The following is a 22,539-nucleotide window of genomic DNA, read 5'->3' as shown; positions in this document are numbered from 1 at the left end:
TGACTGCCGACTGCTGACTGGGCAAGATCGACTTTAACAGAACAAGAGGCTGCTCAATCAGCACCAAGGCTGCGCTTTCCTGCCACGGTCCCCAGCGGCCTGGCTTTCTGATATCTTTTTAAAGCCCACGCAGGGCAGTCACGTGGCCAGACATTCCTGCTGTGCAGTAAGATAGCCATTTCTAAAACGGAAAAGGAAAAGCTATGCTCTCATTTTTAAAATGCGCACTTATTACAAAAGAGTGTATTTCTCTCGGATTACTAATTGTTCTTCAAACCAATCTTCCAAATTATCTTTTATTAAAATGAATTTCAAGTGAGAACCAAAAATTAGAAATTTAAAGTCTGTGTGTATATAGGAGGCTCCCTGGAGCTATTTTAGCTTTCTCTGCAGATGTCGAGCAGAGCTGTGTGATGGGATTTGGGTGCTGATCCTCCCCACCCAGCTGCCCTTGGTCCCCTTCCTTTAACTCCCGAGCCTGTAGGGAAAGGAAACTCCCATATGCTTTTTTTGTTGTTGTTGTTGAGACGGAGTTTCGCTCTTGTTACCCAGGCTGGAGTGCAATGGCGCGATCTCGGCTCACCGCAACCTCCGCCTCCTGGGTTCAAGCAATTCTCCTGCCTCAGCCTCCTGAGTAGCTGGGATTACAGGCACGCGCCACCATGCCCAGCTACTTTTTTGTGTTTTTAGTAGAGACGGGGTTTCACCATGTTGACCAGGATGGTTTCGATCTCCCGACCTCGTGATCCACCCGCCTCGGCCTCCCAAAGTGCTGGGATTACAGGCGTGAGCCACCGGGCCCGGCCCATATGCTTTAACAAGAGAGATTTCCCATCACAGATGGCTCCAAATTTTGGTCGTATTCTAAAAGTTCTGGAAGTTCCTTTAACCCCTGATGCAGCTGAAGGCTTATGTGGTTGACAGACCACATTTAAAGCCTCCAGAGCTCACCCACGATGGCAGGGGATGCCTCCCTGTCTGGCAGAGCAAGAGCTAAGGTAACCCCAGCAGAGTGGCCGCTGAGAGCTGGCATGGCCAGAGAACGTTCAGGAAGGATCGGCTCCTGGGCCTGCCGCAGTCTGTGCCCTCCCTGCCCACCTGCCTTTGGCCCCCAAGCTGGCTGAGGGTGGGCTTCTCCTCTCCTCCCTGCCTGCTCCGCTCTGCTACCCATGCTCGTCTGCCCTTCCCTCTCAGGGTCCCTTCCCACTCAGGGACCCTGTGGCCGGAGCCTGGGACACATGGAGGGACCCAATGCTGAGCTGGCCATTCAGATACAGCTGGGCAGCTCCACCCAGGCCTCGGATGACAAGCCTGCCCTCCCTGTCCACCGGCCCGGGCTTACCTGGATGGCGTGATGGGAGTGAGGTCCTTCCCCATGGTCTGGATCACTCTTCTCCCCCAGACCCAGAGACCTGTGCAGATTCCAACTCCTCCATAAAACAGCAGCCAGACGGGCGTAGCTGCTTCTTGCATTACCCCACCTTGTCTGTAAATCAGCCACAAGGCTACCAGGGGACCGATGGCATTACTGGGAAAAATAAAAAGAAAAAAGATTAACTACACATGCAAGCGGCACCGTACACGATACAGGTGACTTTGTTTTATTGTTTCACTTTATCACACTCCACAGATATGATGTTTCTTCCTTCTTTCTTTCTTTTTTAATTTTTTTGGAGATGGAGTCTTGCTGTGTCATCCAGGCTGGAGTGCAGTGGCATGATCTCGGCTCACTGCAACCTCCGCCTCCTGGGTTCAAGCAATTCTCCTGCCTCAGCCTCTCTCCCGAGTAGTTAGGACTACAAGTATGCACCACCATGCCCAGCTAATTTTTGTATTTTTAGTAGAGACGGGTTTTCGCCATATTGGCCAGGCTGGTCTCGAACTCCTGACCTCGTGATCTGCCCACCTTGGCCTCCCACTGTGCTGGAATTGCAGGCGTGAGCCACTGTGCCCGGCCTTCAGGTATGATATTTTTTACAAATTGGAGGTTTGTGGCATCCCCACATCAAGCAAGTCCACTAGCGTGATTTTCCAGCAGTGTGTGCTCACGTCATGTCTCTGTAACATTTTGGTAATCCTCACAGTACCCCAAACTTTTTCATTACTATCACATATGTTGCAGTGATCTGTGATCAGTGATCCTTTTAAGTTACTACTGTAATTGTTTTGGGGTACCGTGAACTATTCCCGTATGAGACGGTGAGCTTCACTGATGAATGATGTGTTCTCCCTGCTCCACCGCCCTGCCACTCCCCCATCTCTCTCCACTTCCTCCGGCCTCCCTATTTCCTGAGATATTGCAATATTGAAATTAAGCCAATAAATTACCCTACAGTGGCCTCTAAGTGTTCAATTGAAAGGAAGAGTTGCATGTCTCTCAGTTTAAATCAAAAGCTAGAAATGATTAAGCTTAGTGAAGGAGGCATGTCAAAATCAGAGACAGGCCAAAAGCTAGGCCCCTTGGGCCAAACAGTTAGCCAAGTTGTGAGTGCCAAGGGAAAGCATCTTGAAGGAAATTAAAAGTGCTATTCCAATGAACACATGAATAATAAGAAAGCAAAACAGCCATATTGCTGATATGGAGAAAGTTTGAGTGGTCTGGATAGAAGATCAAACCAGCCACGACATTCCCTTAAGCCACAGCCTAATCCAGAGCAAGGCCCTAGTCCTCTTCAATTCTGTGAAGGCTGAGAGAACTCAGGAAGCTGCAGAAGAAAAGCCGGAAGATAGCAGAGATCAGTTCAGGAGATTTAAGGAAAGAAGCCATCTTTGTAGCATAAAAGTACAAGGTGAAGCATCAGGTGCTGATGGAGAAGCTGCAGTGAGTTCCCCAGAAGATCCAGCTAAGATCATCGATGAAGGTGGCTACACTAACAGCAGATTTCCAATATAGAAGAAACAGTCTTTCATTGGAAGATGATGCCAGCTGGGACTTCTAGAGCCAGAGAGAAGGCAATGCCTGACTTCAAAGCTTCAAAAGACAGGCTGACTCTCTTCTCAGAGGCTAACTTTAGTTGAAGCCAATGTTCATTTACCATTCCAAAAATCCTCTTGCTCTTAGGAATGATGCTAAATCTGCTCTGCCTGTGCTCTAGAAATGTAGCAAAGTAAATCTGTCTGTTTACACGTGGTTTACTGAATATTTTAAGCCCACTGTTGAGACCTACTGCTCAGAAAAAATATTAATATTTTAAAATATTACTTCTCATTGACAATGCACCTGGTCACCAGAGAGCTCTGATGGAGATGTGTAAGGAGATGAATGTTGTGTTCCTGCCTGTGAACACAGCATCCATTCTGCAGCCCATGGATCAAGGAGTAATTTGACTTTCAAGTCTTATTACTTAAGAAACACACTTCGTAGGGCTATAGCTGCCATAGATAGTGATTCCTCTGATGAGTCTGAGACATCCACTGAAACCTTCTGGAAAGGATCCCCCATTCTAGATGCCATTAGAACATCTGTGATTCATGGGAGGAAGTAAAAATACCAACATTAACAGAAGTTTGGAAGAAGTTGATTCCAACCCTCGTGGATGACTTTGAGGGGTTCAAAACTTTAATGACAGAAGTCACTGCAGATGTGGTGGAAATAGCAAGAGAACTAGAAGTAGAGCCTGGCGATGTGACCAAACTGCAACCTCATGACAGAACTTTAGGAGATGAGGAGGTGCTTCTTATGGATAAGCAAAGGAAGCTCCTTGAGATGGAATCTACTCCTGGTGAAGATGTTGTGAACGTTGCTGAGATGACAACAAAGGACTTAGAATATTCTATAAACTCAGTTGATAGAGCAGAGGCAGGGTGTGATGGGATTGACTCCAATTTTGAAAGAAATTCTACATTAGGTAAAATGTTATCAAAGTGCATTGTGTGCTACAAAGAAATCTTTTGTGAAAGGAAGAGTTAATTGATGTGGCAAATTTCACTGTTGTCTTAATTTAAGAAATGGCCACAGCCACCCCAGCAGTTAATCACCACCACCCTGATCAGTCAGCAGCCATCAATATCAAGGCCAGACCTTCCATCAGCAAAAGGATTATGATTCACTGAATGTTCAGAGGGTTGCTAGCATTATTTTCAGCAATAAAGTATTTTCAAATTAAGATATGTACATTGCTTTTTAGAGATAATACTGTTGCACATTTAACACACTACAGTATGGTAATATACAAACATAACTTTTCTATGCACTGGGACACCAGAAATCTTGTGTCTCACTGTATTGTGATACTTGTTTTATTGTAGTAGTCTGAAATGTTCCAGAACCCGCAGTGTCTCCCAAGTATTCCTGTACATGGTGACTTTTGTCTTGAGCATAGCTCATCTTAGTGTATTTGAGGTTCACCTATATAATACAGTCATGATCAAAATGATTTAAAAAAAAATTTTGGTAAAAAGCATCATAAACTTTACCATCATAATCATTCTTATTTATAGTTTAGAAGTGTTAAGTATATTTACATTGTTGTAAAACAGATCTCCAGAACTTGTTCATCTTGCAAATGCGAAGCTGCACTCTTCAAACAAATTCCCATGGCCCCTCCCCACAGCAACTGGCAACCACTTTCTAGTTCTATGAATTTGATTGCTGCAGACAACTCACAAAAGGGGAACCATACAGTATTTTTCTTTCTGTGATGGTTTATTTCACTTAGCATAATGTCCTCCAGGTTCATCCATGTTACAGCAGGTGACAGGACTTCCTTCTTTTTTAAGGCTGAATAATATTCCACTGCATGCACAGGCACATTTTGTTTCTATTCACCTGCCAGTGGACATCTGGGTTGCTCTCCCCTCTTGCCTATTGCGAATAGTGGTGCTTTGAACATAGGGTACAAATGTCTCTTTGAGAAACTGTTTTCAATTTTTCTGGATGTATACCCAGAAGCAGGAATGCTGGGTCATGGGGGAGGTGGGAGGTCTGTTTAATTTTCTGAGGTGCCTCCATCCTGGTTTCCATAGTGGTTACACCATTTTACTTCCCAGTAACAGCACGCAGGGTAACAATTTCTCTGTCCTTGACAACACTTGTTACTTTTTTTTAAAAATGGCAACCATCCTAATAGGTGTGTAATTTGTTATTATTATTATTATCATAATGAGACAGAATCTTCCTCTGTTGCCCAGGCTGGAGTGCAGTGGTCCAATCTCGGCTCACTGCAACCTCTGCCTCCTGGGTTGAAGCGATTCTCCTGCCGCATCCTCCCGAGTAACTGGGACCACAGGGGCCCACCACCAGGCCCAGCTATTTTTTGTATTTTTAGTAGAGGTGGGGTTTCACCATGTTGTCCAGGCTAGGCTGGTCTTGAACACCCAACCTTAGATGATCTGTCCACCTTGGCCTCCCAAAGTGCTGAGACTACAGGCATGAACCACCATGCCCAGCCTATTAAATTAATTTAATTTGTCTTTTTTTTTGAGACAGAGTCTTGCTCTGTCGCCCAGGCTGGAGTGCAGTGGCGAGATCTCAGATCACTGCAACCTCCACCTCTGGAGTTCAAGGGATTCTCCTGCCTCAGCTTCCCCAGTAGCTAGGACTACAGGCACGCACCACCACACCCAACTAAATATTTTTAGTAGAGGTGGGGTTTCACCATGTTGGCCAGGCTGATCTTGAACTCCTGACCTCAAATGATCCACCCACGTCGGCCTCTCAAAGTGCTGGGATTACAGGTGTGGTGAGCCACTGCGCCTGGCCAAAATTAATTTTTTAAACAACCAAGTTCACAACACAACAACCAAGTTCATTTTTTCTCCTTTTTTCCTCAAATTTCCATTTTCTCTGTCACCCCCTGCTGCTGGTACTGCTAACATGAGCTGCCAGTTTTGGACAGACTGTCAGGCCCCATACTATGGGGTGCCATATTTTGCTAAGCATCCATCTCCACAGCCACCCTGCACAGCGGGCACTGTGGCTCCCGTCTTACTGACAAGGAAACCGAGGCCAGGGTTCCACCTCTGAGGTGGCAGAGTGGGCACGGCCCAGGCTCCTTCAGGCCCTCTTGCCGTGTGTGCCTACATTGATCATGTCTGTCAGGCCCCCAGAGCCCATGAGACTCCAAGGTGCTCTTAAGAGCTTCCCTGCCTCTTTTCTCCTCCCGCAGCGAGCTGTGTAGACCGGGTGTCACTGAGTCACTGGAACTGGCTTCCAAGTCGGTTTCGGTCTCTCTGTGTGACCCTGTCAGATTCCATTTCTGACAGATGCCCGCCCCTGGCTTAGAGGGGTGTTAGAGGGAGGGTGGGATAGGCCACTGCAGCTCAGTGCTGAGGCCTCGGGGCTCAGCCTCGTGCTGAATGCATGGACACCTCTTCTCACTCAGATGGCTTCTAGAATGGTGCTTTTACCAGACGCCCTCCCTGCTCCAAAGCCAGAACAGTCCCCATGCTGCAAGCAACTGCTCGGAATTCTACAATCACCCTGAGCAGCCACTGCCTAGTTGCTTTCTTTGAACTGAAACACTGTTGTGTGTGAGTACATGTGTGTGTGTGCCCGTGTGAGCACACATGTGAGTGTGTTTGAATGCGTGAATGTGAGGCTGTGTTGTTACTTTTCCATGGATATGTTTTTCTCATCTCCCTGTGTTTAAACTCCTAATGGACAGGGACCCAGTTCCTAGCGCTCTGCCAGTACCAGGCCTTCTGTAAAGAATGCTTGCTGAGGAGGAGGAAGTGGGACAGCGTGGGGGCAGACCAAGTTACTAACATAGGACAGAGCACGCTGTGTCCAAGAAAACACCAAATAAAATACCACAGAAATGCCCATGTGATGCTGAGCAGAATAAAAGGTGCACTCGTCTGCAGCGAGATTTCTTTTATGAAGAGCAGAGACGCAGCTGCACGTGGGGAGGCAGCGTGCGCGGCCCACGGGGAGTCACTGCTTGCAACAGAAGATGACAACAGCAGGGTCCCCTGAAACGTCAGTGGGCTGACCATGACCACGAGCAGAAACGCACAGAAACCAAGCGAGTTGGGAGCACCATTCTCATCACATTACGCAGGGGAAGCCTGAAGGGTTAGGAATTGTTTTCCCCTATTTTACAGATTGGGAAACTGAGACTTCAGAAAAGCAAGTGACTTGTCTACACAGCTGTAGGAAGACAGCAGAGACCCAAACTTGGGGCTCTCGGGCCCTAGGAGGCTGCCCTGCTTCCTACATCTGGGCCTGGGCGTGGGGTGGGGCGGGTGGGGTCAAGGTTAGAGAGTCATATCCGCCCCTGTCCCTACACACTTATTTGCAGGATGTCTGTGACATTATATGTGGAGTGACCTGCAGGCTCTGGCGGCAGCTCCAGCGGCTGCGCCATTCAGTGGGGAGAACTAGAGCCCATGAGTGGGGCGGAGCCTTCTCACTGGGGTTAAAGATGCTACTGAAGGATGGCCAGGCGCGGTGGCTCATGCCTGTAATTCCAGCACTTAGGGAGGCCAAGGCTGGTGGATCACCTGAGTTCAGGAGTTCAAGACCAGCCTGGCCAACATGGGAAACCCTGTCTCTACTAAAAATACAAAAATTAGCTGGGCGCGGTGGCACACTCCTGTAGTCCCAGCTGCTTTGGGAGGCTGAGACAGGAGAATCACTTGAAGTTGGGGGGAGGAGGTTGCAGTGAGCTGAGATCACACCACTGCACTCCAGGCTGGGGAACAGAGCAAGACTCCGTTATAAAAGAAATAATAATTTAAATAAAATCACCTCCTAGTGAGTTCTCCTCACGTCCTGGTTTGGCATACCTTCTTTCTTGCTGTTTCCTCAGTCCGGGTGCTCTGCCTCCTGCTGCTTGCCCCATCAGTCCTCCAGCCAAATCACCTGCTCTGCACCCAGCCTGGCCTGACCTGAACTCGGGCGCACATGCCCGCTGCCTGCTCAGCCTGAACAGCAGCATAGCGCACTGGCCGTGTCCAGGGCCTGCGTCGTCCCTAAAAGGCGGCAGCTCCACTCTTGCCTTTGCCGAGGCCACGGCTCCGGTCCGGCATCAGCCTCTTTCCTTCTTCTCTCACATCCACGTCCAGCCCATCGCCCAAAAGCCAGTGCCCCTGTCAAACGTACCCTGCGTGGCCCCAGCTCACAGCTCCACGGCTCCCCTCTTGGGGTGAGACCTTCCTGTGTCCACTAGCCACGCGCTCTGCATCCACGAACTGCAGACGCACGGTCTCCGCTCGGCCCCTTGCGCGACCTCCTAGCTCATCCTGGAGGGCAGAGGTGTGTGTCTGCCTCAAGCCCCTGTACCTGCCATTTTCCTTCCTGCGGACGCCACGTGACCATCCCTGCAGCTCTGTCACTGGCCCGCCCTTCCCTGAGTAGCCCAGGTCGCACGGCCACCCCTGCAGCTCCTGCCCTGCGTCTACTTTACTTTCCTGCTAATGCTGTCGCGGTCCCGTACGCAACGCTGACTTATGGGTCTGTCCACCGCCTGCGCGCCCTACCCCAGGCAGGGGCTTCCATCGGTGCCATTCACGGCTGGATCCCGGCACTCGCACAGCGCTGGCGCCTGGCGGAGCCTCCGGGACCCTTGCTGAATGAACGAATGAATGCACCCACCTCACATCATTGCCGCCGTGAGCAAAGGACCCAAAACAGGCGGTGAGGACCTGCAGGAAATGGAACAGGAGGTGCACCTCGGGCGCGTCCTTCTCCTCCTTCTCCTCCTCCGCAGGGTCCTCCCGCGGCTGATCCGGGTCGGCCAGCTCCGACGCCAGCTTCATCTCCACTCCGCCCTCCTCCGCCTCGATCTCCGCCTCCGCCACCGCGTTGCAGTAGCTCGAGTAGCTGTCGTAGCGCAGCCTCTTCTTGGAGTAGGACACGGTGTCGCCCACCAACTTCTCGCTGTCCTCCGGGGCCGACGAGTCCGCGGCTCGGAAGGTGGTGTGCACCGGCAGCCCGCAGATGGCCGCCGTGTAGCAGGTGTAGCTGTTGTTCCGGCGCAGCAGCCGGTAGCTGCTCTCCTGGGCTGGCTTCTCCTCGGGGCCCCTGTCGATGTGGATTTTATGCAGCAGGTCTTTGTAGAGCCCCGAGTCTTTGTGCACGGTGTGGTACACGTGACCGTCGCTCCTGGTGTGGCCGTCGAAGCCGAAGGTGCCGTTAGAGACAGGCGATTTCACAGAGCCATGGGTCATGGACAGGGCCCTTCCTGAAAAGGGTTAGAGAAGGTCTCATTTTCCAGCCTTGCCAATATAAAGTAAGGAAACACTCCCCACTGTTTCATGGCACTTATCTCTGGAAGGCTGGGGATGACTTATTAACATACACTATCTTTTCTAAGTTGGCCGTAAAGGACACGTACTATGGTTACCATTAAAAAAATAATAAACGTGAAAACATACAACAAAAGGGCAAAACTAATAATGTGGTATTTTCAAAACATGTTAACTTCTCCTAAAAAGTGTCTTCCAGAAATTACTAGGGCACTTGGCACTAAGAAATTCATCTTAGAAAAACTTCATACATAAGACAAAACCCACTTCATGTGAGGTGGATATTCCAGCTGCTTCTGTTTCGGTTTTGTCTTTGGAGGCAGAATCTCAGCTATGTCACCCAGGCTGGAGTGCAGTGGTGCAATCATAGCTCACTCCAACTCCTGGGCTCAAGTGGTTCTCCTGCCTCAGCCTCCCAAGCATCTGGGACTACATACAGATGTGCACCATCATCCTGGCTAATTTTCTAGGTGCATCTTAAATGGTCAGTCATACTGCCAAAGGCAGTATCTGAGATAAATCAGGCAAAACAAATTTGCTTTCTCTGGGCCACATCTGAGAATATACCTGTGGCAGGCAGGTGCCAGAACCCACCTTGCAGAGGTGGCAGCCACCGGGGCAGGCTTGGACAAAGCTGTGCTTCCCTGGCACTGTCCATAAAACATTAAGAGTCTAAAGGACACAGAATGGTCTGGATGTTCTCTTTTTTCTTTTCTTTTCTTTTTTGAGACGGAATCTTGCTCTGTTACCCAGGCTGGAGTGCAATGGCGCAATCTTGGCTCACTGCAACCTCCACCTCCCGGGTTCAAGCAATTCTCCTGCCTCAGCCTCCCGAGTAGCAGGGATTACAGGCACCTGCCACCATGCCCAGCTAATTTTTGTACTTTTAGTAGAGACCAGGTTTCACCATGTTAGTCAGGCTGGTCTCGAACTCCTGACCTCAGGTGATCCACCTGCCTTGGCCTCCCAAAGTGCTGGGAATTACAAGCGTGAGCCACTGTGCCAGTCTGGACGTTTTCTAAGGTTTCTGGTTTCTGTGATTCAATGGCGAGACCACCTTCTTGGTTACAAATTTAGCTTCCTCTTTGCAACTTCCATGGTAAGCTGGGTTAACCAGCATTCAGCAATTCGGTAACTCCTAGGGCATGGAGATCTGCATGTGTACTGAGTGGGTGCAGCATAGACATACAGTGCATGGCCCCAGCCCCTCTGGTGAGACATGTGGTATGTGGCCCCAGCGCCACTATAAACTGCTCTTGGAGGAAATCACAGGCCCAGATTAAGACTGCTCTGCTGACTGTGGAATGGTTTCCTGAGGCCACCCTAGCCTCTGGGTTTTCTCAAATCATAAAAGCAAGGGATGCTTTTGTGCATTAAAACCAGACTGCCCACAGCCAGGCCCAGCTGGTCCTCCCTGGAGGAACATGTCTGTGCCGCCACAGAACCCCAGCTCTCCAGGCACATCTTACCATATGCAGCCCGAGGGTGGCTGCCCGTGGAGGTGCCTTCCAAGGCCCCTGACGTCTCCCCTGCTGCCCCAGTGAGGGGGATGGTGCTGTCATCATTAGCCTTGGCACCAGGTAGCTCTTTAAATACTGGGGATTCTGCTTCCTGAACTTTACTGAGACTTTCGTCAGATACGCGTGATAAAGCACCTTCTTTTTGTAATTTGCCTAAAGAAAACAGAGTCATATGGAACATTCTATAAGAGAGCTCATATTATTGAAACATGAATACTAAAAAGTGAATCTATATCTTTATGCTTTAGCACTTACTTTGAAAACCAAAAAAATAAGTTATAGCTAGATAGAGAAAAGAAAGTCGAGGCTGGGCATGGTGGCTCACACCTGTAATCCCAGCACTTTATGAGGCCGAAGTGGGCGGATAATGAGGTCAGGAGTCTGAGACCAGCCTGGCCAATATGGTGAAACCCCGTCTCTACTAAAAATACAAAAATCAGCCAGGTATGGTGGCAGGCAACTGTAATCGCAGCTACTCAGGAGGCTGAAGCAGGAGAATCACTTGAACCCGGGAGGCGGAGGTTGCAGTAAGCCAAGATTGCCCCACTGCACTCCAGCCTGGGCAACAGAGAGAAACTCTGTCTCAAAAAAAGTAAAGAAAAGAGAAGTCAAAAGTCCAATTAACTACCTGGAAAACTCTAGCTAGAAAATTCAGCAATTGAGGAAAAGACGGAAATTTAGGGCCTGAGTTATCATATGCAAAAACAACTGAAAAAGGGCCAGATCCAAATACCATAGTTCCTTCCAGCGCTAATGCTCTGTAAATCTATAGCCACCTGGACTGGCCTTCTGTTTTCTTAAACTAACCTCAGAATTAGAAATTTCAATTTCTGAAAAATTTCCTTTTTCATAAAGTCACATAAATAAAATCATAAAATAGGTAATCTTTTGAGACTGGCTTCTACTCAGCATAATGCCTTTGAAATGCATCCACATTGTTACATGGATCGATAATTTGTTCCCTCTAATTGCTGAGTGGTATTCAAATGTACAAAGGCACCACAGTTTGTTTATTCTGTGGATCATGTAGATTGTTTCCAGTTTTGGGTAATTGGAAATAAAGGTGCTATAAACGTTCACGTGCAGATTTTTGTGTGAATTTAAGTTTTCACTTTTCTAGGGAAATATCTATGAGTGGTTAAGGGTATATTTATGGCAAGTGTTATCCATTTAAGAAGTTGCCAAACAGTTTCCCTGTTCCATCTGACATTCCCACCAGCAGTGTATGAGTTCCAGTTGCTCTTCATTCTTCTAAATACTGACAGCATTTAGTACTGTTAGTATTTACTATTACTATTTTTTTAAAAAATTTTAAATGTTTTATTTATCTTTCAGATGGAGTCTTGCTCTGTTGCCCAGGCTGGAGTGCAGTGGAGCGATCTCGGCTCACTGCAACCTCCACCTTCCAGGTTCAAGCAATTCTCCTGCCTCAGTCTCCTGAGCAGCTGGGACTACAAGCATGCGCCACCACGCCCAGCTGATTTTTAAATTTTTAGTAGAGATGAGGTTTCACCGTTTTGGCCAGGATGGTCTTGATCTCTTGACCTCGTGATCCACCCACCTTGGCCTACCAAAGTGCTGAGATTATAGGTGCGAGCCACCACACCCAATCTACTGTCAGTATTTTTTAAAAGCCATTTAAGTAGGTGGTAGCAGTATCTCACTGTCATGTGAATTTGCACTTCCCGATGACTAGTGATGTTGAGCACTTTTTCAGGGACTCATCTGCTATCCATCTATCTTCTTTGGTGAAGTGTCTAAAGATTTTTATTTTTGAGATGGAGTTTCACTCTTTTTGCCCAGGCTGGAGTGCAGTGGCATGATCTCGGTTCACTGCAACCTGTCTCCCAGGTTGAAGGGATTCTCCTAACTCAGCCTCTCAAGTAGCTGGGATTATAGGCGCCCGCCACCATACCTGACTAATATTGTATTTTTAGTAGAGATGGGGTTTCACCATGTTGGCCAGGCTGATCTTGAACTCCTCACCTCGTGATTTGCCCGCCCCAGCCTCCCAAAGTGCTGGGATTACAGGCCGATTGTAATAGGCCTCTAAGGTGGAGGTTGCAGTGAGCCACAGTGCCAGGCCTATCTTGCTCATTTTTTGACTGAGTTGTTTACTTTCTAAAATTTCTTTATATATTTTTAATACAAGTCCTTTGTCGGGTATGGGATTTACAAACATTTTCTCCCATTCTGTTCATAATACATCTCACAGAGCAATAGTTTCAAATTTTGATGAAGTACAACTTACCAACTTGATCTTTCTTTTTTTTTTTTTTTGAGATGGAGTTTCACTCTTGTTGCCCAGGCTGGAGTGCAATGGTACGATCTCAGCTCAATGCAACTTCCACCTCCTGGTTCAAGTGAATCTCCTGCTTCATGCTCTTGAGTAGCTGGGATTACAGGCATGCACCAGCACACCCAACTAATTTTGTATTTTTAGTAGAGACAGCTTTCTCCATATTGGTCAGGCTGGTCTCAAACTCCTGACCTCAGGTGATCTGCTCGCCTCAGCCTCTCAAAGTTCTGGGATTACAGGTGTGAGCCACCGTGCCTGGCCTAACTTTTTCTTGTACAGATCATGTTTTTGGTGTCATATCTAAACAATTTTCTCAACCCAAGGTCATAAAAGTTTTCCCTTATATTTTTTCCTAAAAGTCTTACTGTTTTTAAATTTTATATTTAGATTTATGATGCACTTTAAGTTAATTTTTAAAGTAAGGATTAGTTGAAGGTTCTTATTTTGGCATATGGATGTCTAGTGCTCCAAAACCATTTGTTGAAAAGACTGTCCTTTCTCCATTGAACTGTTTCTGTATCTTCATCAAAAATCCATTTGCTATATTAGTGTGGGTCTATTTATAGACTCTATTCTTGTTCCATTAATCTATGCGTCTCTCTCTCTTCCCGAATTTCACACTGCCTTGTGCCTTCATAAGAATTCTTGAACTGGGTGTGGTGGCTCATGCCTGTGATCCCAGCACTTTGGGAGGCAGAGGCGGCCGGATCACCTGAGGTCAGGAGTTCGAGAACAGCCTGGCTAACATGGTGAAACCTTGCCTCCACTAAAAATATAAAAATTAGCCAGGCACGATGGCACGCGCCTGTAATCCCAGCTATTTTGGGAGGCTGAGGCACAAGAATCACTTGAACCTGGGAGGTGGAGGTTGCAGTGGGCTGAGATGGTGCCATTGCACTCCAGCCTGGGCAGCAGAGTGAAGCCCTGTCTCAAAATAAAAAATTAAAAAAAAAAAAAAAAGTCTTGAAGCCAAGTTAATATGAATCCTCCAACTTTTTGTTTTCCAAAATTATTCCAGCTCATCTAGCTCCTTTGATATTCTACGTGAACTTTAAAAGTGGGTTGTCTAAATCTACAAAATATCCTGCTGGAATTTCTATTTACATTGTCTGAAGTCTAGAGATGAATCTGAGAAGAACTGGCATCTCTACTATACTGTCTTCCAATTTAGGAGCACGCTCTGTCTCCTCACGTATTTTGGTCTTCTTCAAAACATAAAATCCAGATCCATCCATACTAAAACGTGACCCTATGGTACATGCTGAGACCAAATGTAAATATCTGTTTTTTTGAGAGCCCTGTAAAAAGCATGTGACTTCAAGGCTTGGAATTCAAATATGTTCCTGGGAATAGGAAAACAGCCCTGGCTGACTTCCTAAGCCATATTCTTCTCTTTAAAAATCATTTTCCTTTTAATAAAATTGGTTTTATTTTCATTTTGTTTCATTACATGTAATTTATGTTATGATTACTATAACATATTAGTACAATTATGATAGTACTAAACAGTTTTTGTATAAAAATTGTATTATACCATAGTATCATTATTATGGTACTATAATAATACAATTATTATTATAGGTTATATATACACATATAACAAAATGCACACATTTTAAGCACATAGGTGATGACCTGTGGCAAGTGGTCAGACCCTAAAGCCCCTTCGCTGATGAAAATAATTTCATGTCCCTGATAAGTTCCCGAGCTGCCTTTTCCAACCCCTACCCTTTCTAGGTGATCAGCGCTCTCTGTTGCTACAGATGAATTTTTCCTATTCTTAAATTTAGTAGAAAGATCCATACAACTTTTAAATGAAAATGTATGAAAATATTATGAAAAATGCCAGTGTGCAGGATAGGTGCCCTTCTGGATCACCGGCTTCTGCTCAGTATCACAGCTGTGGGATGCCTTAAGCTGTCAGGTCTCCAGCAGTTCATTCTCTATTGCTGCGTGGTGGTCCAGCACATGCATTTACTCAGTTTGGTTACCCATTTGCCTGTTTGGGCTATTATGATGAAAAGATTTGTATACAAGTCTTTTTATGAATGCATGTTTTCATTTCTTTGGATAAATAGCTAGGAATAAAATTACTGGCCCACATGGTAAGTATAAGGTTAACTTTATAAAGAAACTGTAAACCTAACTTTCAAAGTGGTTGCATCATTTTACATTTCAGCATAAACCTAGGAGAGTTCCAATTATTTCACTTCTTCACCCACATTTGGAATTACTAGAACCTTTTACTCTTGGCCATTCTTGTGGGTGAGAAACAAAACCTCCTTGTGGTGTTAGTTTGCATTTCCATGAAGGCTAATGTTTTCCCACAGGCTGGCAGAACTGAACTCCACGGTTAACTTCCAGTTACTCCTGGCAGCTGGGACCTTCCTGCCCACCTGGGTTACAAGTTATCAAGAAAACGTCCGAGCCACAAAGCGCTCAGGAGCCGAGAGACACAAGATGTGGTATGTTTTGGAGTCACCCACACTTCCATTTTCTCCGTTAGTAAGGATCGTGGCGCGTTATATGTGAGATTTCAGGAATCAGGAGCATTTCTGTAAATCAGAAGAATCAAAAACCCCATACCTGTTATTTTCCTCCGCATCCACGGACACACGAAGAGCCACACAAAAAAGGCGAACAGGAGAGCGACACCAGAGGAAATCAGGGCTATGGCCCACATGGGGAGAACCAGGCCGAGCACTGGGAAGGAAAATGAGAAGCAGTGTTGTTACTGGAAATTTCTGACGGTCAGGCCTCAGAGCAGTGTACTTCCCACTCCCCAAATCGAGAATGAATCACCTGGATTTTGTAGTGAATAAAACTCTGAACCAAAAAAAAACATGCTATGCTTTTTGGTGTAGAAAGCCTGTATCTTGTGAATATGTGCTTAAACTAATTAGTAAGCTAATTATTAAAATTTTACCAACTGGGGCCCAGGCATGTAATCCCAGCACTTTGGGAGGCCGAGGTGGGAGGATTACCTGAGGTCAGGAGTTCAAGACCAGCCTGGCCAACATGGTGAAACCCTGTCTTTACTAAAAATATAAAAATCAGCCAGGTGTGGCGGTACGTGCCTGTAGTCCCAGCTATTTGGGAGGCTGGGGCAGGAGAACTGCTTGAAACTGGGAGGTGGAGGTTTCAGTGAGCTGAGATTGCACCACTGCACTCTAGCCTGGGCAAAAGAGCAAGACTCCATCTCAAAAATAAATAAATAAACAATCAACTGGGCACAAACAGCATATTAAGTTGAGATGAAAGCCATTTACATATTATTTCCATATCTAAATGGCTGCATGCGCAACTATGGCTGAGAAAAGAGTCAGCTGTCTTCCGTCCTGATGCCCATCCCAGCCCAACCCATCTGGGGCAGAAAGCTGCCATCTGGACGCTGCCTGGCTCCCGCGACTGAGGCCTCTCCTAGTTCACCAGCAGCCAGCAGCCCTACTTTAAACGGACATGGGTCCTGGCCACATACACAGAACTTCTTTGAAATCGTTTGAAAAATAAAAGGATTTTTGTTGTTGTTTGATTTTGTTTATTTATTTATTTATTTATTTAAGAGATGAGGCCTTGTGATGTTGCCCAGGCTGGTCTCAAACTCCTATCCTCAAAGGACATTCCTGCTTTGACCTCCCAAAGTGCTGGGATTACAGGCATGAGCCACCATGCCTGGCCAAAGGAATAAGAGTTTTTTAAAAGACCACTGACCTTCACACTTGACTCTTTGAACCGTCAACTTATGAAATCACAGTGCAGAGAAACTTTTCATTCAAATCCCATAATGCACACTAACTAATAACATCAGCCAGTCTAAGGGTGGAAGTGCACATGGTTTGAGATTGTCGTCTTTTCATAGCACTGATGTCTCCAGCACTCATCACTGAATTTTATCCATCTGCTATCAATGGTTGACAACAGGCACATTCACATACATTCATATGTGCACAGCTTAAACACTCATGCTCATACATGAACCCACAGGTACATATGCAAGAATACTCACCACAGCATTATTTTGAACAGTAAGAATTTGTAGAACAACTAATATATGCGTCATTATGAGAACATGAAATAATTACTGTAGACAGTCTTAAGAATTAGGCAGGTCTATATGTAGTGATAAGGAAAGAGGCCCCAGATTCAATGAGTAACGCAGGCTAGCTGTATGATAGACACAGAGCATGAGGTGATTTATGTTTGAAAAATAAAGCATCCCCCCTTCCACACTCCTGCCATGTCTGTGAATCTATGGCAAAAGTTCTGGAAAGAAACAGTGGTTTCCAACTTCTATATGGAGACACGGGAGATCGGAGTGGGAATTTCACTTTTTATTATACATACTTTTATAGTGATAACTTTAAAATATCTATAATAAGATAAGGATCTGAGAGAATTTACTAAAAAAAGGTTAAAAAGTATGTAAAAAAGAAAAATAAATAAATACATGTATATAATACAAATGCACTTTTGTTTGTTAAAAAAATTTAAAGGGGGACAGGCACAGTGGCTTACGTCTATAATCCCAGCACTTTGGGAGCCCGAGGCAGGTGGATCATGAGGTCAAGAGATCGAGACCATCCTGGTCAACATGGTGAAACCCTGTCTCTAATAAAAATACGAAAATTAGCTGGGCATGGTGGCGTGTGCCTGTAGTCCCAGCTACTCGGGAGGCTGAGGCAGGAGAATTGCTTGAACCCAGGAGGTGGAGGTTGCAGTGAGCCGAGATTGCGCCACTGCACTCTAGCCTGGGTAACAAGAGCGCAATTCCATCTAAAAAAAAAAAAAAAAAAAAAAAAAATCTAAAGGGGTTAGCTAACACTTTGCTCTAAAATAAACCTGCAGTCTTTGCAACGTTGTTGACCATTTTATACATACAAATCAGCACAAAGTTATTCAGCTGAAGTACTATTAGGTTGGGCAGGGTGGCTTACGGCTGTAATCCCAGCACTTTGGGAGGCTGAGGTTGGGGGATCACTTGAAGCCAGGAGTTCAAGACCAGCCTGAGCCACATAACAAGACTCTGTCTTTACAAAATAAAACTAAAAAGATTACTGGGAGTGGTGGTGCAAGCCTGTAGTCCCAACTACTTGGGAGGCTGAGGTGGGAGAATCTCTCAGGTCCAGGAGTTTGAGGCTGCAGTGAGCTATGATAGCACCACTCAACTCCAGTGAGGGCAACAGAATGAGATACTGCCTCAAAAAAAAAAAAAAGTACTATTAAACATTTTGGCTGGGTGCATTGGCTCACACCTGTAATCCCAGCACTTTGGGAGGTTGAGGTGGGCAGCTCACCTGAGGTCAGGAGTTTGAGACGAGCCTGGCCAACATGGTGAAATCCTGTCTCTACTAAAAATACAAAAATTAGCTGGGCATGGTGGCTGTGCCTGTAGTCCCAGCTAGTTGGGAGGCTGAAGCAGGAGAATCCCTTGAACCTCAGAGGCAGAGGTTGTGGCGAGACAAGATTGCACCACTGTACTCCAGCCTGGGTCACAGAGCCAGACTCTGTCTCAAAAAAAAAATAAAATAAAAAATAATTAGTTGGGTATGGTGGCACACACCTGTAATCCCAGCTTCTTGGGAGGCTGAGGCGAAAAAATCGCTTGAACCTAGGAGGCTGAGGTTGCAGTGAGCCAAGATTGTACCACTGCACTCCAGCCTGGGTGACAGGGCCAGACTCATCTTAGGAAAAAAAAAATTTTTTTTTTATAATTGTAAGAGGTTGTATTAATAGAATAGGTAGCGAATACTACAAATAGTCAGAATTAATGTATGTAAGTATTAAAAACAAAAACCCAGATTCGCCTAGCTCAGGGATGGCTAAGGTCACTGCAGGAGGACAGGTACTTAATTGCTGGGCTCCCACCCCGCTGGTTACATCGGAAGGCGTGGACTCGGCCCTGCTGTGCGCTGCACCCACATCTAGCCACCCCATCCCACACCGGCGCTGCCCCTGCACCCAAAGCTGAGAGCCGCCTGTGCAACCCCTTGGTAGACTGCACTGGATAGTGTCTGGGGCCAAGCTTCCCAGCGTCTGCTGTCCACCTTCATGTCGTGGTTCTTACATGTGGCAAAGGATTGTGCCAAAGCCGGTTCTTGCCAACCCAAATGGTAACTGCTCTTTACCAACCTCAACCTAACAGCTGACGCCAACACCGATCCCACACACAGCTTCAAAGGATGGTTCCTCAGGAGGTTTCCCTGTTTCTTCTGTGGTTTCACTGATGATAAAATTGCTAATTGTGCTACTTTTGGCTTTGCTGCAGCTAAACTGATCTAAGAGAGGCAAACCCCGCAGACCACAGGGAAAGAGAAACAATATGGGATACATTTTTTTTTTTTGGATACATATTTTAAAAATGAGAGAACATTTTTGCTATCAGGCCATATTTTTATCATCCCCATGCTGAGCAGGGTCCAGAAGAGAAGTCAAGAAAGGTGACTTGATGGGCTCCTTCTAGGACTATGCCAGGTTCCCAGCAGGGTCATGTAGGGTCCCAGATGGTGTCAGGACCAACACCAAAGGGGCAAACCTGAGGTTGGGCATGAGACTCCTCATCTTGTGCTTAGACCCAAGACAGTATCACCTGCCCTTTGTATCTTTGCCTCTATCATTGGTGTGGCCTGGGAAATAGCCAGAAAACTCTGAAATCACTTCTCGTCATGAGAAACCCGCAGGGGAAGCAGGAGAGAAACACATCCCCCAGGGGAAGTGATGCAGAAACAGAGTAACTTGTCACAGAGGAGGAAGAAGAGAGACGGAATCTGGGAAAATGGGGAAGCTGTTCACAGTTGGTAAGGAGGGGAGCAGAATGCAGACAGGATCTTACTAAAGTATTCCAGCGGTTTGTTGATTTAGCAGAGAATTAGACGAGCACGAGGATTTACGTTTAAAGCCTGCATGTGAAAAAGTAAACCGACAGTTTTCTGTGTTACAAATCTCCAAATCCAGTTGTAAAATCCAGTTTCATGGATAAAAATTCAATACAAAGATTCAGGCTGGGTGCGGTGGCTCATGCCTGTAAGCCTAGCACTTTGGGAGGCTGAGCCGGGTGGATCATGAGGTCAGGAGCTTGAGACCAGCCTGGCCAACATAGTGAAACCCCATCTCTACTAAAAATACAAAAAAAAAAAAAAAAAAAAATTAGCCAGGCGTGGTGGTGTGTGCCTGTAATCGCAGCTACTCCAGAGGCTGAGGCAGGAGAATCATGTGAACCTGGGAGGCAGAGGTTTCAGTGAGCTGAGATCGCACCACTGCACTCCAGCCTGAGCAACAAGAGAGAGACTCTGTCTCAAAAAATAAAATAAAAAAATAAAAAATAAACAAAAAACAAGATTCAGCACAGGATAGCACCTGAATCAATGCACACCCAAGGCAAACGTTTTTTCTCCTAAAAACTCACTGGGCATGGTGGCTCATGCCTGTAATCCCAGCACTTTGGGTGGCTAAGGAGGGTGGATCACGAGGTTAAGAGATTGAGACCATCCTGGTCAACATGGTGAAACCCTGTCTCTACTAAAAATACAAAAAATTAGCTGGGCATGGTGGCGCGTGCCTGTAGTCCCAGCTACTAAGGAAGCTGAGGCAGGAGAATCGCTTGAACCCGGGGGGGCAGAGGTTGCAGTGAGCTGAGATCGCACCACTGCACTCCAGCCTGGCAACAGAGCAAGATACCGTGTCAAAACAACAACAACAACAACAACAAAACGCAAGACTGACTTCTACACAACATTTTTGACAAAAATTCTTTCTATTAAATTGTCTTCCTGGTATGGATCTCAAATTGTTTCTAAACAATTATGCCTTCAGCGGGCAGTAAGACACGGCTGTCATTTCCCCCTGCGGATGAGCATGGCAGGGCACAGCTTCAGTGGTTCATGTTCACTCAGCCAAAAGTGGCTGCCAGGAACCAGCGCTGGGAGCTCTGGGTCTCCATTCTCCGCTCCAGCCACTAAATGGCCTTTCATGTCAAGCGCCTTTCATTTGCGGAGCAGCAAAGATACCATGAACAGTGATTTAGCTCTAACCTCAACCATCTTTACAATTCTGTTCCAAATCCCCAAAAGATCAGACAAATATTCTAGCCACTTAGGAAGAAGGACATAGACCTTTTATATAAGCTCAGTCTTCACTGTTATTACCTTGTTGTACTTCGTGTTTTTCACAGCTAACACTCATGACTAAGGATCTCTAAACAAAACTTAGACAGGACCAGTGAGGCTTTCATCTGTATCAGGTTCCTTATATCATGAGCCATCATGACCTCCCTACAACACTCCTTCTTGTGGACTCACTGCTCAGATTCTCCCAACTCCATTATATAGATAATCCACGCTTATTGTAAAAATGTCAGTAGTACCCACAAAACTGCATGATGTACAAATATGAACCTTCCTCCTTATCCTCCCCTCTTCAACTCACTTCACACCAAGACAGTAGGAACTATTTGGTGTGTATCTTTCCAGGCATTTTCTAGGTAAGCATGGACACCATGTGGAACATTTGTGTTTCTTCTTTCCTTTTTTTTTAAACAGAAGCAGCATTCCCACTATATACTACTCTGTGCTTTTGTTGATCACATAACAATGTGCTACAGATATCGTCTCACAGTAAACATTCACACTCATGTGTACACACACACACACACACACACACACACACACTACCTCCTTTGCAGAACTGCTCTAATATCTTGCCTTATTTTATTTTATTTTATTTTATTTTTTGTGAGACGGAGTTTCGCTCTTGTTACCCAGGCTGCAGTGCAATGGCGCGATCTCGGCTCACCGCAACCTCCGCCTCCTGGGTTCAGGCAATTCTCCTGCCTCAGCCTCCTGAGTAGCTGGGATTACAGGCACGCGCCACCATGCCCAGCTAATTTTTTGTATTTTTAGTAGAGACGGGGTTTCAGCATGTTGACCAGGATGGTCTCGATCTCTTGACCTTGTGATCTGCCCGCCTTGGCCTCCCAAAGTGCTGGGATTACAGGCTTGAGCCACCGCGCCCGGCCGCCTTATCTTATAAACTGAGCTTTGTCTTTTGTTCTAGATCAACATGTTCAAAGCATTAATTTGCTCTATAAGTTAAAAAAAATGATTTTTTGCACGTTACCAAGTTTTTTGCTGTTGTTGTTGTTTATTTTATTTTTGTAAGACAGAGTCTCATTCTGTTGCCCAGGCTGGAGTGCAGTGCGGCCATCCGGGATCACTGCAACCTCCCCCTCCCAGATTCAAGAGGTTCTCCTGACCAGCCTCCCAAGTTCAAGAGATTCTCCTGTCTCAGCCTCCCAAGTAGCTGGGATTACAGGCATGTGCCATCATGCCCAGCTAATTTTTGTATTTTTAGTGGAGACGGGGTTTCGCCATGTTGGCCAGGCTGGTCTCAAACTCCTGACCTCAGGCGATCCACACGCCTTGGTCCCCCAAAGTGCTGGAATTACAGGTGTGAGCCACCACACCTGGCCTCTTTTTCTTTTCTTTTTTTTTTTGAGATGGAGTCTCGCTCTGTCGCCCAGGGAATGCAGCAGCTCAA

The 22,539-nt window shown here is 46.3% G+C and overlaps 1 protein-coding gene across 6 annotated transcripts in view; it reads right to left on the bottom strand.

The window, feature by feature from the left end:
• Positions 1-22,539, bottom strand: part of SLC20A2 (solute carrier family 20 member 2) — a 120,783-nt gene that overhangs the window by 8,160 nt on the left and 90,084 nt on the right. For all 6 annotated transcript variants that reach the window (XM_039463344.2, XM_039463345.2, XM_039463346.2 and 3 more), the window contains exons 6-9: positions 15,595-15,711; positions 10,659-10,862; positions 8,537-9,125; positions 1,343-1,528 (exon numbers count right to left, since the gene is read on the bottom strand). In XM_039463344.2, the coding sequence (XP_039319278.1) occupies positions 1,343-1,528; positions 8,537-9,125; positions 10,659-10,862; positions 15,595-15,711 (1,096 nt within the window). The remainder of the gene's footprint in view (positions 1-1,342; positions 1,529-8,536; positions 9,126-10,658; positions 10,863-15,594; positions 15,712-22,539) is intronic.

This window comes from Saimiri boliviensis, chromosome 13 (assembly GCF_048565385.1).
Source record: "Saimiri boliviensis isolate mSaiBol1 chromosome 13, mSaiBol1.pri, whole genome shotgun sequence".
Lineage (NCBI taxonomy): Eukaryota > Metazoa > Chordata > Mammalia > Primates > Cebidae > Saimiri > Saimiri boliviensis.
This window is presented reverse-complemented; position numbering and strand designations above follow the sequence as displayed.